The sequence below is a fragment of the Mercenaria mercenaria genome, chromosome 12 (genome assembly GCF_021730395.1).
Source record: "Mercenaria mercenaria strain notata chromosome 12, MADL_Memer_1, whole genome shotgun sequence".
Lineage (NCBI taxonomy): Eukaryota > Metazoa > Mollusca > Bivalvia > Venerida > Veneridae > Mercenaria > Mercenaria mercenaria.
In genome coordinates this window covers 28,799,430-28,819,124 of record NC_069372.1, presented here as the reverse complement: position 1 = coordinate 28,819,124, position 19,695 = coordinate 28,799,430, and the positions used below count along the sequence as shown (strand labels likewise).

The following is a 19,695-nucleotide window of genomic DNA, read 5'->3' as shown; positions in this document are numbered from 1 at the left end:
CTCCTGAAAAATAAACACTGGCATGATGAGGGGTACATTTTGCACATTTCATTACCTAATCAAACTGGGTCTGCTATCATTGTGGTTGCACACTATTTCTAGACATATTCAATTTTACTGTTTTATCCACTAAATCTATAACAGGAGTTTTCATGAATTGCATCCTTATTAATCTTAACTTAACTGGCTTTCCGCGCCATATGTAGCACCTAATTTCATATTAATGGAAGTCTATTGGGAAAACAATTGGTGTTCTCTAACCTTCAGATCACATCGTTCGCCGTGAGAATAGCTTTCTAAAATGCCGACATGCGTTTGGCGAATTTCCGTTTGTTTACTTCCGGGTGTAAGAAAGTAGGAAAAAAAAGAGAAATGTTTGCTGTGTTTATTAGAAGGCATTACTGTTGAATTAACCCTTTAATATTTGCACGAGAAAATAAAGCAAGTTTAATGATATAAACGACATTAAAATCTGTTAGACTGATTTAAAGGGCGGCGCGAAAATGAACCGTTGAAGTGTTGCCTCCCACTGGCATGCAATAAATTATTTTTGTGAATATTTGCAGTCTTCAGGAAAATGATCTGAACATCAGTAAGTAGAAATCAGTGCCCATGATAGCAATTGTTTTTCTGGTATACATCTACAAGTACCTACTTTCTGTTATGTAACAAAATGAGGATGAGAGATGGTGACAGTAACAGCACAGAAGGGTGTGTAGTCTATTGACATATTATGGCTAAAGCTAATTCTCCAAGCCCATCTTCAAGGATGGATGTTGCAAATTCTTATGACACTGGATTTTATTTTGATGGAAGTGGGCCAGGCGAAGATAGTGATCTGGATGACAGTGATGTGCATATCCCACAGTCCTTATCACAACACTCTGTGAAATCAAAATCAAGCTCACCAAAAAAATCACAAGCAATCAACCACATACAGAATAAGCCACCAAAGCATGAAAGTGAGATGGATGACGCAACGGATGGACTGCTCAATGGTTTCACATCTCAAGCTGACCGATACGGGTTTGTTGGTGGCAAAGAATTCACAGATCCAGAACAGTAAGTAGAGATTGTAGCATTTTCCCTTTCCCATTGTATTTGTAATAAATTTCTAAAGCAGGGATCGAATTTAACTTTTTTTTTCCACTAGCAAATTTTTGCTAGTGCCATATTTTTCCACTAGCAATTAAATTAAAGCTGTTTACAGAGCTCTAGATAAGATGCATATTTGCGTAAATACGTTTTAAAATTTACGAAAAACGCATAAAAAAATAATCCTAAGCATACCGTTACGCATTGAAAAAGCGGGATACATATTTTACTCGATTAGAGTGCGTATTCCAATTGTATCGTAAATCAAGCACATCCATATTGTAATCGAGTATACAACAAACAAAAATGGCGTCTCGTGCCAAGCGAGGACGGTATCGTAAAGAAATATTTGCTTCTTCTTCGTCAAGTATATTGAATTATGGATGAATCAGAAGACGCTCTTAGGATTGCTAAATCCGTAATTTATGATGTATTATGTTCAAGTGTTGAAAAAGCCGAGAAAAAGGTGAGGCTTCATGCGGATGTGTCTGAAAAAACACTGACCGGCTGGCAATTAAAATATCACTGGCTTTTGATAGACCGTAGTGGTGATGAAGTGATATTAAGATGTAGTGTTTGCAAAAAACAAAAAGTTAGATCTATCTGGGCGAATGAAGGGTCAACAAATATTCAGAAAAATAGCATTGATAGACATAGCACGTCCACTGAACACATTAATGCCGAACGCAAAATTAAACAAACAGACGAACAAAAAGGTGATGAATTAGACACTAGTGATATTGATTTAGGAATGCCAGTAGATAAAGAAGACTTGATATTGTTTAGAACAGTTTTCTATGCTGCATCAGAGGAACTGCCAACTGTAAAAGTGAATTCTTTGCTTGAGTTACAAAGGTTGAATGGGGCTTCCATCACATATCGAAACCTTAGTTGGGATACACTCTCAGAAATTCAGAAATATATTTGTACTATTATCAAAAGGGATTTGATTGAACACATCCGGGAATCAGATTTCTATGCTATTAGGATTTAAAACGAAAGCACTGATTTGACTGTGCAAAAGCATCTCTCAATTTGTGTAAGGTATGTCAACAAAGGTGAGCCAGTAACAGAATTCTTAGGGAACATTGGTCTGGAAGATGGAAAAGCATACACTGTTGTAGCAGCTCTTAATTAAGTCTTATAAACTACCTGAATGAGCTCCAAATTGACGCATCAAAAATGGTTTCATTAGCAACTGACGGAGCTGCAACAATGATGGGTAAGAAGACAGGTGTAGGAGTCCAGTTAAAGTCCAGATATCCCCCTTTCTTAATACAAACTCACTGTATTGCTCACCGTTTAAATTTGGCAGTGTCTGACTGGATCAAGAAGGACAAAGTACTTGAAAAGTTTAGGGATAAGTTTAATTCACTTTATAATTTTATGAGTGCATCCAGTAATCGAACAACTAAGTTGAAGAAGATGCAAGACCTGCTTGAAGAACCACAGCTGACCATCAAAGAACCACATAGTATTCGATGGCTTGGTCTAAGAAATGCAGTTGCTGCAGTGTATGATAGTTATAACTCTGTATGTGCAACTCTTTCAAGCATTGGTGAGTCTGAAAATAACACAACCTCAATTGGTTTGTTTAAATACTTCACCGACTACAAAACCGTTCTTCTTGTAGCTTTTATGCTGGATATTCATCAGGAGTTGGCTGACCTAAGCTTGCAGCTACAAAAACAAAGTATTGTTTTCAGTGAAGTTGAAGCCCTGATAGATGGAACTTTAGGTAAACTGGAACATTTCAAGTCAAATGATGGGACCTGCCTGGCAGTGATGAAAGCATGCATTACCATTGAAACTGATGATACTGTTCAACGACTGAGAGAAAGCTATGTGTCTTGTTTACAGAAAAATATAAAGCAGAGGTTTAGAAAAGAAGATAGTACAATATTGAATTATTTCAGTCTTGTCTTGGAACCATCCATTGTAAATAGTTCAGGACCAAATGAAAGTGAAGATGCTGTGGAAGCCCTAGGAATGTTCTATGGTGATGAAAAGACAGTTACTGTTATTCATGGAAATATTGAGTGTGGATTACAGGAAGAAAATAAGAATGTTGACAAGTTGCTGGATAGGGACAAATTAGTGCAAGAGTGGCCAAAGTTAAAAGGAATGTTAACAGGATGCTACAAAGGATTGTCAGCTAAAGCTGTTTGTCAAAGGGTTATACAGATACATTCTGACAAGGGACTTGTGGAGTTTTCAAAACTGTGTAGGATAGGTCTTTGTATAGCTATTACAAGTGTTGAGTGTGAGAGGAGCTTTAGCACTCAAAATCACTTAAAAAACAAATTCAGAGCCTCTCCGAAAGATGAGAACCTTGACAATCTTATTTCAATCCAAATGAGCCAAATTCCTTTCATCTCATATGAGCCTAGACGTGCAGTACAACTGTGGGAAGCAAAGAAAAAGAGAAGGAAGGGTAGGCTTTGCCAGCAGTACAAACCCAGAGACAAAAAGGCAAAAATGTGCCCTTAACTTTAAATGTAGTAACTGACTAAATTCAGTGACAAGCATTAGTTGTTAAATTGTTACTTTTAAAGTTATTTAACAGTTCATTCACTACACAAGGAGTGTCATGTTTAACAACATTATTGGCTAATGCACAGGTAGTGCTATGTATATGTTAACTGTAAGAAAAACATTTCAATTACATACATGTCATGTTTAACAAAATTATTTGCCAAGGCACAGAAAGTACAGTGCTTTGTACATAAAACTGCAAGTGAAACTAGAGGTATGTACCAAGATTTTTATGATTTTGATAATATGATATAATAAATCATAGTTATTACCCTTTGAATGATTTTGAAAACTGAAAAACCATTTAGAAATTTTAAAATACCCTTTGAAAAAAAATCAAGGAGCAAAGTACCATTTGAAAAAAAAATTAGGGGGTAAACTACTCTTTAACCTAAAATCTTATCTGGAGCTCTGCAGTCAACTTTGCTGTGTTTATTTTTTCTCTGGTCAGTCGATCCATTGTCTATACATACTGTACTGTGAAGCGAAGTTCCATCTTATGGTAGGTTTTGTTGGGGTGGTGATGGTTGGTGAAGGATGCAGCATCTTTCATTTAATTACCTCTCAAGCTTTTATTAGTTTACATGTTAGTGTTCTGTGTACTTAAAAGGTTTTATTTTTGCTATGGTTCTACTTTGCAAATGCGGGCTCTAAAGCTGTGTTTTTTGTGCTTCCAAGAAATCTACTCGTACCCATTATCTTTTTAGCTCATCTAATTTTTTGAAAAAAAATGACGAGTTATTGTCATCCCTTGATTGGTGTCGGCGTCAGCGTTGCCTGGTTAGGTTTTATGTTTATGTCAGCTTTTCTCCTAAACTATCAAAGCTATTGCTTTGAAACTTGCAACACTTGTTCACCATCATAAAATGACCAGTACATCAATGAAACATAACTCATCCTGCTTTTGCAAGAATTATTCCGTTTGGATTAGAAAATCAGTTTTCTTGGTTAAGTTTTATGTTTAGTCAGCTTTTCTCCTAAAATATCAAGCTATTGCTTTGAACTTGCAACACTGTTCACCATCATAAGCTGACCCATACATCAAGAAACATAACCCATCTGCTTTTTGCAAGAATTATTGCCCTTTTGGACTTAGAAAATCAGTTTTCTTGGTTAAGTTTTATGTTTAGGTCAGCTTTTCTCCTAAACTATCAAAGCTATTGCTTTGAAACTTGCAACACTTGTTCACCATCATAAGCTGACCCTGTACCGCAAGAAACATAACTCCATCCTGCTTTTTAAAAGATTTATGGCCCCTTTTGGACTTAGAAAATATCAGACTTCTTGATTAAGTTTTATGTTTAGGTTTACTTTTTCTCTTAAACTATCATACGCCTCAGTCACAATCAAATGCATACTTTTTAGGTGCTCTATGTTATACACCCAAATTTAAAAGTGCATGTTTAAATATTCTGTCTTCAGCACTTCAGGAGTTACATATCACTACCAAGTTGCAGGTAAAACTACTATCAGGTAGCTGATGAACATATAAAACGAACGCCATGCTGTCCAATAACAGAAAAAAGGCCAAAATTCAGCGTTATATTGTTTCACCTTAAAAATGTGCTTTTTGCCTTTTCATTTTAATTAAAACCTGAACCAGCAAGACCTTTTGTGTGCTGTTTGGTTTACAGGAAAATTCGTCTTCTTTCAGCTGCAAGTTATTTCAACTGTCTATGTTACCCACAACAGAAGTTATGTACTGAAGACTGACATGACCATTTTGTTATATATTTTGCCTTTTTGCTCTTCCTCATATCAGATAATGTGATTTCATTATAAAATAATTCTTTTTTTACTGTCTTATTTGTCTCAGTGTGAACTTCAGTCTACCTTCTTCTGAAAATAATAGCATTCTTTCAGGTGGAAGTTTCTTATCTCCTCAAATTTGACTCTGAACAGACAATGATAAATGCGCCAATTTTTTTGTCCTGTCCGTAGACACCTATTTTCTTTGTGAAGGATGCAATATTAGAGTTTAATCACTGTTGGTATGAAAGCTGCTAGGATAGTGTCTAAGTTGATAAACATTAGACGGAATTAAGCTGGGTTATATAGATATAAATAGTTGTTGAAATGCAAAATGTCTTGTCCGTAGACACATGTCTTGTCCGTAGACACTAAAGAAATGAAGTTTTTTTGACAAATATCATTTATAAAATCATACTGGAGCTATTTATCAAGTTTCAATGATACACCACACTTAATGTTTATACAAAATATAGAATAAATATATTTCTAATGAAACTTACCGGTACTTCTTCCAAATGCAAAATGTTACCCATTTATTCTTGTGTGTACAATCTGAACTGAGAAGTACAATGGATATAGAATATGTTTTAATCTTATACATGACTTATATAAATGTTAAAAGCTATCAAAAAAGGAATAATACATTTCTTTCTAACCCTCCCTTTGTTATGGCAAAAACAAGGCATGCAATGGAAGTGTCTACGGACAAGACATTGCACAAATACTATTCAATATATTTTCTGTTTTCAATAAAAACCAGCACTGGACCTTAGAAATATATCAAGAGTTCTTTGAAATAAATCAAGAGACTCTGAAATGCAAAAAAAACCCAATCTTTTACAAGTTAGTAGTAAAACAGAAAGAATGAGAAGATAGAAGCAAAATCATTTGACATTTGGTCATATTCTAGTGGAGTATGGATCTATTGTTAGACATGGTGTGGACTGTCCACTTTCAACTTTAACATTTTGTTATAATCCACTCAAGATGGCATATTTCTGTGCTCTTCAGGGCCAAGATATAATGGTGATTGGTTTTCAAGATTTCATTCTATTCATCTGCCTATCAACTTTTATTCTGTAACTGACTGAAATCACATAAAATTGAAGCAGTTTAAATCATCTTAAAAAAGAAATTACAAGCAATTTACCGGTACTACGTGATTACCGTAGTCTCCTTGCAGCTTTCTCCCTTTCAAAAAATGAGAGCTATTTAGATTTGTCTGTTTTTGGGGGTTTAATGCCCTTTTTCAACAGAACTTCAGTTATGTAACTTAACAATTGTTAATTGATTCTGTACTGTACAAACATGTTCTCTGCAAGTAACTGCCAACTTCCCCACATGCATCAGAGGCAGAGGTCTAGAATTTTGAAATCATAGTTTGATTTACGATTTGAGTTACTAACATTTGTTCCAGTATTTTTCCAAGAAAATAATATTAATATACGTGATAACATGAAAAAAAGAAGTAAATGTGATAAAAAGATAGTTAAAAAAACTTTGTCTCCGGTCGTACTATCTTATATAATGGAAAAAGGTCAATATTAATCAAAAATATTACTGGCTAGAAAAAGAGAATGTATCTTGGGAATTTTAAGAAAAAAGCATAATATGTAAGTCATTAGCTGACTCAAAACTAAGTGATAAAAACTTATCACAGTGAACATTTAATTATTCTGTAAACAGGTTAAAATTCACAGGAATTTTATTTTGCAGGACTACTTATGAGTATTTTACAACATACAGCTATTTAAGCAGTCAGCAAGGGAGTTTGTTTCATTAGTTTTCCATTTAAGACACAGTTGTAATCTTTTTAAGATGTTGTTCTGAGCTATAAGTTTAACAAGTTCTTCCTACTTTTTTAATGTTTCTACTTTAATGAACATGTTTAGATGAACTCATAGAGTTCATCATGTTAAACTTTGTGTTTATACTTTTTTACCATTTCTTGATTGATATGGTTGATAACAGCTTGTAAATATATTTGCCTCAACAAAGTCTAGTCAGGTGGTTTCTTCCACCATCCAATTTCAGGAAGATTGTGGTTTATTTTGTTTAGTTGAGGTTAAAAGTTATTACAGATAAATAAGGCTAAAAAATAAAAATATGTGTGGTTCAGGTAACATTGGTAAAAAAAATAGGGTAGGTAGGTAGGCTTTTTTTTTTTTTTTTTTTTTTTTTTTTTTTTTCCCTTCGACGCCAGTTGGTACAGACATAGTTGGTCACAATTCTGTGAGATATGCACATGGAAAGCATCTCAACAATATATGCAATTCTAAGTGGCATTCTGTTATAAATAGGCTACTACATGGCCAGTTTTCGAGTTGTCTGATTGATTATGAATTTCCATAAATACATCTCCGACGAGGGACGAGTGAAGCATTGCCTTCATAATGCGTTTCTGGTCGCCGTGAATACATTTTTCCACTGTCACGGCGAGAACACTAACCGCTGCCATGTTGAAATCGTAATCGATAAGACGCTTGCATTGATTCGTATATTTTCGTACTCAATATTTTTCGTACCAGGTTAAAAACCACAAAAAACTATAAAAAAGTGTTAGGGTCGGCGATGAAAAAATAGGGTCGGTCGGGTTACCTGAACCACACATATTTTTTTTTTTAGCCTAAACATAGTCTAAATGGTGTACATAACAGGCTGCAAGGTCAGTTCTTAAGCCCATTAAATGCATATGAGCATTGATCAGAAACATCATTACTCTATCTGTCTTTTACAGAAATTATGGTCAAATGTCTTGTCCGTAGACACCAAGCTGAAGGAGAATTTTAACAGCCTATTTCAGTGAGGATCCTTCCAAGTATCATTATTTTTAGTATATAGTGAAATATGAAAACAATTAGTCCTAATTTATGTAAGCAATAGCACAGAACTTGTCACATAATGACATTTTGATTTAGTCACAGTTGTTCAAATCCTTCAATTATTCGAAGACACATTCCGAAGACCGTCAATTATACTTCTTTTCATAAATTTGTTTGTTATTTACTCGTTCTTGATCATTTTAAACATAAAAAGTTCAAAAGAACTAAAAGACTGTCTTCTAAAATCTATGTAGAAAGCACTTGGCAATGATGTCTTGTCCGTAGACTTTTGGGGTAAATTTCGGCTTTCATTTTAAAATTGCGATATCTCTGCCAAACATAGTCGTAATCACAAAAATGAGACCATTATTTAAAGAGAAATGACTGAATTTTTAGAAAATAACATATTTGAGTTGAATAAATGCATTTCAAAAGGTATGCAAAAACTGAAAGCAAGTAGTAAACAAAAATTTCTAGAATTTTGAACTTCAAAAGAAGATAATAACTACAAATCTTTGTGTAATTTATTAGCTTTTGGGGTTTTCTACATTACTTTTATGTACCTTATCATGTGGTAACAATTTTGTTGGGTCTTAAAGAGTTATTTGAATAAAACAGTCCTTTAAAAATCAGGGGTCACACTGGGAATTTTTTTCTCTGAGCCACTGCTTTTTCCGAAGATAAAATTATGAGGCCAACAACGGCGAAGCGCATAGCATTGACGTTCTTGTAGGACTACATTATATGTACCAAAGTACTCATACTACTCAAGAAATTAATGTAGTTATTACATATTAATCTTAGTAACCCTTTAAAAAGCTATTTAAAAAATCAATTTGTGTTATTTTTATAAAATTATCATTTTTATAAACATCTGCCATTTAATAAAAAAAAATCTGAAAATCACATTTAAAATAAAGATGTCAAAAAAGAAAAAAAGAAATGTTTAAAAAAAACCCAGTGTGTTATTTTGCACATTACTGGAAGTGGGTGGGGTTCGATGCCTTCGCATGTTTTATTCTCGAAAATTACTTCAAAATAAGAGCTCCTTATGCAACATTTGTCATATTTTTCTTAAATGTAGACTTTTTATTGGCTTTTTATTAAGACTGCACTAAAAAATCTTGTCAGAAATGACAGAAATATCCGAAAATCACGGTCGCGAAAACGGGTGACAAATTCGGAAAACGTAAGTTAGAATTAAATATTTGATAAAATACCTATGTTTTATTGCTTTTCTATCATCATAGCTGTTCAATACTTACAATTTCTGCTTGTCTAAAGCATTTTTATTTGTTTTTGCCCAAACTAACCCTCGGCAATCATAGAAAATTTGTCTAACGGCCGACTGCTCATAAAATCGTATCAAGTGCACAAAATGAAGATTATAATTATCCAGTTTGTTATTCAATAATCTAATTATCACCAATTAACTGCCTGATCAAATAAAAAAAAAATGCAAATTGGCTCCCTCCCTTTCAATAACGGATGTTGTGTCTACACAGATTATCGATTTTTCACACCTTTTGGTTCGTAAAACTGGCAATATTTGTAGTTTTGCAGACATACATAGCTTTGGGCCATTTTCGCCAATTAGAAAATTTCGGAGCCACATTTAATTTTTTGTCGCAAATGGCTCAAGTGGCGATCGACAGCGTGACCCCTGAAAAATGGTCATGTCTGTTTTATTTTTTCCCTGAAGATTCATCTTTATATCGAAAAAAAAATATTGTCGAACTATCAGAAAGCGACAACTACCATTGTTTTTGTAGAACCAAGGTATATGGTAAATTAAGATTTCAAAATAAAAGAGTTTTACAAACTTTTTTTTTTGACCCCAAGTGAAACAAAAAAATGCATTTGATTGTGACTGAGGCGATAGCTATTGCTTTGAAACTTGCAACACTTATTCACCATCATAAGCTGACCTTGTACAGCAAGAAACATAACTCCATCCTGGTTTTTGCAATAATTATTGCCCCTTTTGGACTTAGAAAATCAGTTTTCTTGGTTGAGTATTATGTTTAAGTCAGCTTTTCTCATAAACTATCAAAGCTATTGCCTTAACCTTGCAACAGTTTTTCACCATCATAAGTGGATGCTGTACATCAAGAAATATAACTCTGTCCTGCTTTTTACAAGAATGATGGCCCTTTTTAGACTTAGAAAATCATGTGTAGGACAATATTTCTATTATACAAAAAAATCAGATGAGCGTCAGCACCCGCAAGGCGTTGCTCTTGTTTAACTATTACAATAGCTGTCATTAAATTACGAAAGTAAACTCATTATGCAATCATATTTTATAAGCAGATACAAATGAAATCACATATTTACAATGATGCCTTTAACAAGGTACAAATTATGTAAAAAAATGCATATTAAAACAATACAATATCAAAAAACAACAGAAGGTTTAACGTGGGTGGTTACAGTATAAGAAGATTCAAACATCTCTAGAATATCCATCATATCAAAATCGTTTTTACGAAAAATTTATATTTGACGATACTAATATACTGATAATAATTAATATCTGCACATTCGTGTCCTTATAAATGACCTTTTCTACTGGAGTAAACTAAACATGATGAAACAGAAATATCAATCTGATTGAGAAGTCTTTTGGATGTCAGGTAAGCACCAAAAATTCCCAAGGGTATTTAGTCACAGACAAGTTCAAGTAGTATATGTAAGCTGCATTTGGCAATATTTCTAAATCATAGTTGTGTATCTCTGACGTTACATATCTCTGACGTTATATGTATCCGACGTTATTTGTCTTTGACAGTATATATCTCCGACATTATGCTTTTTCGAAGCAATTAGGTCTTGTCAGCGCTGTCACCAGTCGTGGAGCGTCCAGTTGTCCCGTCGTTTTTCGTGTTCCTTTCATTGCTTGTTCTGGCCTTGCCATATATAGCTCATAATTTTAATGGTAATAAAACTAATTTTGTGTCCACAGAGTTCCCTTTTCTCAGTTTGTCAGTTGTGTCTTATCTTCTAGTTCGTCAGAGGCCCACATACTTGTAGTACTAATACTGCTTAATAAAAATGTGCCATATATGGTAAGGATAGAACAATGACGGGAACACTTTAGACAAGTATGTATTCATAGGAAAACGTTAAAAACTCCTTGTGCAGGAATATTGCAGGAAAACTAATCGGACACTAATTCTTGCGTAGTCTTTACCTGAAATAGACACGAAAAAACATTCAGAATGTGTGCTCAATACTTCCAAAGACCACTAAACTTTTCATCCAACATATCATTTTACATTAATTCCTTAATAAAATAAAGATTACTGAAAAATTCACACAAATATATAGAAATGTTCATTGATCATTGAACCTTAAGCACTAGACCTTTACTTTTAAAAACATTAAAAGAGAACCTTTGTACACTGTTTCTGTATATTCACTTGGAAAACTTGTGCACTTTTAAAAAATCTATTATGCAGACATTTTCGTACCAAATATAACAGAATGTTGTTACTGGCAATAAAAATTCGTTACAAAACAGAACGTTGTTTTTTTTTAATTTTAAAGTAACTTTTTAGTCGTTAATGCAAATAAATTTATTAGAAAAAGAAACCTAGCAACTTACCTATGTTATAATCTTTTAATTCTATGCCAAATTCAGAACAAAGATAAACCGTTAAGCGCTAAACAATATAACTGTTAGGTATTGTTAGTAGAAGAACACAAGATTGGAATGAAAATAAATTTAACAAAGAGCTGTACCTGCAAAATATATAAAAATTAATATGTTATAGTAATGAAACAATTGCTCAAATCCTCGAGCTGATGTAAGAGAAAAAAAAAATCATGTTCGTCAGATTAGAAGTTCTAAAGTGATATACTTTGATATTCGATTTTGAAATAGTATATCTTATTTGATACCGATCCACAGAATGATTATTTCTTACATGCATACGGTGGTCTGACTGTGTCTAGATTTTGTAACAGTTGAGAAAACGGAAACAAATTATAATATTCACTCAGAGATAAAAAAACTTCTATCGGCTATTTTATTTTGTTATTAACCCTTACGATTATGCGCGAGCCCTTTCTATTTAAAGTACGCCGACAGCGTGTCAAAATTTGACAAGTACATATATAAATAACAGGCAATTATATGAAAATATCTTGTGAATATAATCAATGTATCACAATTCGATACAATGTGTGTGTAAAACATCCCTTCACACAATTACTTGCTATTTGGATATAATTTATTGAAAAAGGTTTTATTGTAAATGACAATAAACTAAAATCAAAACATGAAAATATCGAACGTAGATAACAACAGTTTCTATACAAAAAAAGGCGCGATAAAGGTAGACGAGTAAAAGGAATAAATGATATACATTGTATATTTATAATAAATACATTATAGAAAATAAGTTTAACAATTAAGTGCTACAATACACTGTTAAATATTTAATGTTAAAATAAAACGTTGACCGCGATGGTCCCTCGTGTGAACACTGCGAATCCTTGCGGCCGTCCACTGTGAACTGCTGTGATCATAACCGCAAGGGCCGACAGGTGTCCAGCCATCGCAACTGAACACCCGGAATTTTTTTTACCCACGAGGGTCGAAGGGTTTTTGAAGGTGCCGCGATTGCTGTACTGTAGCAGCAGCATCTTAACTCTGTAACAAAGTATCCTCCATAACCGAGTCCTGTGTAACAGTTTCTCCCCCGTGACTGCAGTAGAGAACCAGTAGGGGACTTTGTATTGCATTGCAACAAGTACTTCATTCACTTGGTTCAAACTAGATTTGATCAAAATTTTAAATAGTTTTTATGCCCCCGAAGGGAGGCATATAGTTTTTGAACCGTCTGTCGGTCTGTCAGTCTGTCCGCAATTTTCGTGTCCGGTCCACATCTTTGTCATTGATGGATGGATTTTCAAATAACTTGGCATGAATGTGTACCACAGTAAGACGACGTGTCACGCGCAAGACCTAGATCCGTAGCTCTAAGGTTAAGGTCACACTTAGACGTTAAAGGTCTTTTTCATGATGCATGGTGCATTCATGTCCGGTCCATATCTTTGTCATCCATGGATTTTCAAATAACTTGGCATGAATGTGTACCACAGTAAGACGACGTGTCGCGTGCAAGACCCAGATCCGTAGCTCAAAGGTCAAGGTCACACTTAGACGTTAAAGGTCATTTTTCATGATAGTGCATTCGTGTCCGGTCCATATCTTTGTCATCCATTGATGGATTTTCAAATAACTAGGCATGAATATGTACCACAGTAAGACGACGTGTCATGCGCAAGACCCAGGTCCGTAGCTTAAAGGTCAAGGTCACACTTAGACGTTAAAGGTCATATTTCATGATAGTGCATTGATGGGCGTGTCCGGTCCATATCTTTGTCATTCATGCATGGATTTTAAAATTATTGGGCATGAATGTGTACCACAGTAAGACGACGTGTCGCGCGCAAGACCCAGGTCCGTAGGTTTAAGGTCCTAAACTCTAACATCGGCCATAACTATTCATTCAAAGTGCCATCGGGGGCATGTGTCATCCTATGGAGACAGCTCTTGTTTCACGTTATCACCCTCATCATATAACACAAGTGCCATAACTTTCTTGAGTTATAATGGCCTGATTTTTTAAAATAATTTTATGTAATTATCTATTACATGGCTCCTTACATAAATTGTTGGTTCATAGCTTCAGGGCTAAGATTTTAGGGAGAAGCTAAGATTAGAGAGGTGGAGAAATTTTAGGGAGAAGTGAAGAGATCTCAGGGAAACAGGAGAGACATTAGTACCATGTTTTGCAATTTGAAAAAGGAACTAAATATACTTTAAACTGTCTTTAAATAATTTCTTGTCTTTGTTTAAGTCTGTTAAATTTTATTTAACTTTAATTTAAGTCTATTAAATTAAAATAAACAACAAATCCACTGAAAATATAAGTGAATCTGTTTTCTTATCCTTGTGAATCTAGTTTCTTAATATCCTTGTGAATCTATATAATGTGATTACTGTAAATTGTTATAGTACAATGTATATTTTCAATCTTAAAAATTTCCTAATCACTGACCAAACCAAACACCCATTAATTATGAACTTTACAGTTTCAAAAAAGTTCAATCATTTCATATTCTAAATTGGCCCAGCAAAAACTAAATCAAGATCCCAGTGCTATGTGCAATGAAAACACTAAAACCCGTAAAAGCATTTCACAGTCCCTTTTTAACTAACAAGTGTGTATTGCACTGGTCCCAGAGTTAAATACATGTCATCACAACATCAGCAGTGACGTCACACACCGGGCACACATCAAAAGAAAAAGTTGTCTATCAGGTTTAACCCAATTTCTGCTGTAGTACAGTGTCAGAAATTTGTGTAAATTTCAGTTTTTAAAAGTTATTGTAGTCACAGAAAGTGTTGGTCACTCAGTGATTTCTAAAGTCTGGGTAAAGTAATTGAAATTGCCGTATAGCGGGTTAATTCTGCGGGCAAAATTTTTTGCGGTTTTGCCCTAAAATGGGCCTAGTTTATATCTGTCTTCTTAGCTCATCTGATTTTTTGAAAAAAAATGATGAGTTATTGTCATCACTTGAGCGGTTGTCGGCGTCGGCGTCTGCGTCGGCATTGCCTGGTTAAGTTTTATGTTTAGGTCAGCTTTTCTCCTAAACTATCAAAGCTATTGCTTTGAAACTTGGAATATTTGTTCACCATCTTAAGCTGACCCTGTATAGCAAGAAACATAACTCCATCTTGCTTTTTGCAAGATTTGTGGCCCCTTTTGTAATTAGAAAATACCAGATTTCTTGGTTAATTTTTATGTTTAGGTCAACTTTTCTCCTAAACTATCAAAGCTATTGCTTTGAAACTTGGAATACTTGTTCACCATCATAAGCAGACCCTGTACATCAAGAAACATAACTCCATCTTGCTTTTTGCAAGATTTATTGCCCCTTTTGGACTTAGAAAATCAGTTTTCTTGGTTAAGTTTTATGTTTAGGTCAGCTTTTATCCTAAACTATCAAAGCTATTGCTTTAAAACTTGCAACACTTGTTCACCATCATAAGTTGACCCTGTACAGCAAGAAACATAACTCTATCCTGCTTTTTGCAAGATTCATGGCCCCTTTTGGACTTAGAAAATATCAGATTTCTTGGTTAAGTTTTATGTTTAGGTCAACTTTTTCTCTTCAACTATCAAAGCTATTGCTTTGAAACTTGCAACACTTGTTGACCATCATAAGCTGACCCTGTACAGCAAGCAACATAACTCCATCCTGCTTTTTGCAATAATTATTGCCCCTTTTGGACTTAGAAAATAATTTTCTTGGTTGAGTATTATGTTTAAGTCAACTTTTCTCATAAACTATCAAAGCTATTGCTTTGAAACTTGCAACAGTTTTTCACCATCATAAGTGGACACTGAACATCAAGAAACATAACTCTATCCTGCTTTTTGCAAGAATGATGGCCCTTTTTAGACTTAGAAAATTATGGGTAGGACAATATTTCTATTACACAAAAAAAATCAGATGAGCGTCAGCACCCGCAAGGTGGTGCTCTTGTTTATGTTTGCAACCTTCGAGAAAAGCAGGAATTAATTTTTGCGGTTGCATAAACTGGGAGTAAATTCTGTGCATGGGTAATAGCTACCGCATTTACTACGTCATAACTAACGACTCAATTGCATATCGATCTCGTCAGTTCTGTCTTGGTTGCATTATCTAGGTTGGAATCTAGGACAGAGAAGTTGGCGCAGCTGATTTATGTTTAAATCTGATATATTTTCATTACCGTGCATGATAAAAAATCAGAGTTAAAAATAAATACTGTAGGTCTAGTACTGGTAATTCATTTTGAAAGACATTTTCATGAAATGTAACACTGCTGGTAGAAAAATTTACGATTTATTTACAAATATATACAAATGCAAAATCTAGTACATAGTCAGTTCACAGTCCATTCAGTTACAACAGTTACAACACACATTAATTAGTTTGTTTAATTTTTAGCTCGACTATTCGAAGAATAGGGGAGCTATCCTACTAGCCCCGGCATGAGCGTGAGCGTCACACAAATGTTAAAGTTTGTGTACCACCCCAAATATTTTCAAAGTCTATTGAGATATTGCTTTGATATTTTGCATACTTGTTTACCATCATGACCCCAGTCTGTAAAAAGGAGGAGGCAATTCTATCAAGCATTTTGACTGAATTATGGCCCCTTTTCGACTTAGAATATGCTTTTTGTAATGTTAATGTTTGCGTATCACCCCAAATATTTTCAAAGTCCATTGAGATATTGCTTTCATATTTTGCATACTTTTTTACCATCATGACCCCAGTCTGTAACAAGAGGACCATGATCGTCCTGAATCGCTCACCTGTCACAACATGACACAGTTTTGAACTGAGTATGACATCGTTTTTTTTCTATTATTTGACATAGTGACCTAGTTTTTGAGCTCATGTGACCCAGTTTTGAACTTGATTTAGATATCATCAAGATGAACATTCAGACCAATTTTCGTACAGATCCCATGAAAAATATGGCCTCTAGAGAGGTCACAAGGTTTTTCTATTATTTGACCTAATGACCTAGTTTTTGAAGGCACATGACCCAATTTTAAACTTGACCTAGATATCATCAAAATGAACATTCTCACCAATTTTCATGAAGATCTCGTGAAAAATATGGCCTCTAGAGAGGTCACAAGGTTTTCTATTTTTATACCTACTGACCTAGTTTTTGACCACACGTGACCCAATTTCGAACTTTACCCAGATATCATCAAGTTGAACATTCAAACCAATTTTCATGAAGATCCATTGAAAAATATGGCCTCTAGAGAGGTCAAAAGGTTTTTCTATTTTTAGACCTACTGACCTAGTTTTTGACCGCAGTTGACCCAGTTTCGAACTTGACCTAGATATCATCAAGATGAACATTCAGACCAACTTCCATACAGATCCCGTGAAAAATATGGCCTCTAGAGATGTCACAAGGTTTTTTTAGCCCACCATCATCAGATGGTGGGCTATTAAAATCACTCTGCGTCCGTGGTCTGTCCGTCCGTCATTCCGTCCGTCCGTCCGTCCGTCCGTTAACAATTTCTCGTTATCGCATCTCCTCAGAAACTACTGGGGGGATTTTTACCAAACTTTGTCAGAATGATGTATTGTTACCCTAGTTGTGTCCCCCTGAAAATCAGACTGGTTCAACAATTTATGAGTGAGTTATGGCCCTTTGTTTATTTCTATAATTTACATAGAATTATATAGGGAAAAACTTTGAAAACCTTCTTGTCCAAAACCACAGAGCCTAGGGCTTTGATATTTGGTATGAAGCATTATCTAGTGGTCCTCTACCAAGATGATTCAAATTATTTCTCTGGGGTCTAATATGGCCCCGCCCTGGGGGTCACATGGTTTATATAGACTTGTATAGAGAAAAACTTTGAAAAACCTCTTGTCCAAAACTACAGGGCCTAGGGCTTTAATATTTTGTATGTGACATCATCTAGTGGTCTTCAACTAAGATTATTCAAATTATACCCCTGGGGTCAAATATGGCCCCACCCTGGGGTCATATGGTTTACATAGACTTATATAGGGAAAAACTTTGAAAATCTTCTTGTCAAACCGCAAAGCCTAGGGCTTTGATACTTGTAATGTAGCATCATCTAGTGGTTCTCTACCAAGTTTGTTCGAATTATCCCCCTAGGGTCAAATATGGCCCCGCCCCGGGGGTCACATGGTTCATATAGACTTATATAGGGAAAAGCTTTTAAAATCTTCTTGTCAATAACTACAACATTCAAATTTGGACATGTATATTTTTGAGTGGCAAGATGAACCTTGACATGAGTTGACCTTGATTTTGACCTAGTGACCTACTTTCACATTTCTGTAGCTACAGCCTTCAAATTTTGACCACATGCATAGTTTTGTGCACTTAAAAAAACTTTGACCTTGATTTTGACCTAGTGACCTACTTTCACATTTTTGAAGGTACAGGTATCAAATTTGGACCATATGCATAGTTCCATGTTTCAAAATGAAATTTGACATTGATTTTGACCTAGTGACCTACTTTCACATTTTTGAAGGTACAGTCTTCAAATTTGGACCACATGCATAGTTTTGTGTTCCGAAATGAAATTTGACCTTGATTTTGACCCAGTGACCTACTTTCTCATTTCTCAAGCTACAGCCTTCAAATTTGGACCACATACATGGTTTTATGTACCGAAACAAACTTTGACCTTTACATTGACCTAGTGACCTACTTTCACATTTTTGAAGGTACAAGCTTCAAATTTGGACCACATGCATAGTTCTGTATTCTGAAATAAAATTTGACCTTGATTTTGACCCAGTGACCTACTTTCACATTTCTCAAGCTACAGCCTTCAAATTCGGACCACATGCATAGTATTGTGTACCGAAATGAACTTTGACCTTAAGATTGACCTAGTGACCTACTTTCACATTTCTGTAGCTACAGGCTTCAAATTTAGACCACATGCATAGGATTGTGTATCGAAACAAACTTTGACCTTGACATTGACCTAGTGACCTACTTTCGCATTTTTGAAGGTACAGGCTTCAGATTTGGATCACATGCATAGATTTGTGTTCTGAAGTGAAATTTGACCCTTGATTTTGACCTAGTGACCTACTTTCACATTTCTCAAGCTAAGCCTTCAAATTTGGACCATTTGCATAGTTTTGTGTACCAAATTAAACTTTGACCTTAAGATTGATCTAGTGACCTTCTTTCACATTTCTCAAGCTACAGCTTTCCAATTTGGACCACATGCACAGTGTTGTGTACGGAAATGAAATTTGACCTTGAGCTAGTCAGTAAGTCTTGAAATTTGGAACACTCCAAAATGGCACTTTGGTGGGCGCCAAGATCACTCTGTGATCTCTTGTTTATTATTTGACCTACTGACCTAGTTTTTGACGGCACATGAACCTAGGGCTGTCATTGATTGGGTCTTAGGCATATCGGCAATACCGATATATCAGAATACAAATATCGACGATACATCGATATATCGATTATTAAATTAGTTTAACGACCTATTTGTTCATATGCATACTATATACCTGCATGTAAATGCTATTTTTAGTTTTATTGCCTACTTTTCATATTTCTGTTTGATTGTGTTGTATTTGTATTTATGAAATAAAAGAAAAAAATTTTAATAACATCTTTCATTTTTATTTTGCCTTCACTTCTTTTTTGCATTTATCCAAATTTACAACTGTGTGAACTTAAGTTGTTATGTTTATTTGGATAGTTTTTTTTTTCTCTGTAAAATATCGATTTTTGAAAATGGGAATCGATAATCGATCGACAAAAATATATCGTTGATACATGGATATCGTTTCTATCGATGACAGCCCTACATGACCCACTTTCAAACTTGACCTAGATATCATCAAGGTGAACATTCTGACCAATTTTCTTGAAGATCCATTCAAT

General features: G+C 34.7%; 1 protein-coding gene across 1 annotated transcript in view; it reads left to right on the top strand.

Moving 5' to 3' along the window:
- The first annotated feature begins 307 nt into the window (after positions 1–307).
- The window catches only part of LOC123533871 (TBC1 domain family member 10A-like), a 79,326-nt gene continuing 59,938 nt past the window's right edge, over positions 308–19,695 (top strand). The window contains exon 1 of the mRNA XM_045315815.2: positions 308–1,062. Coding sequence (XP_045171750.2) covers positions 734–1,062 — 329 coding nt within the window. The 5' untranslated portion in view covers positions 308–733. The remainder of the gene's footprint in view (positions 1,063–19,695) is intronic.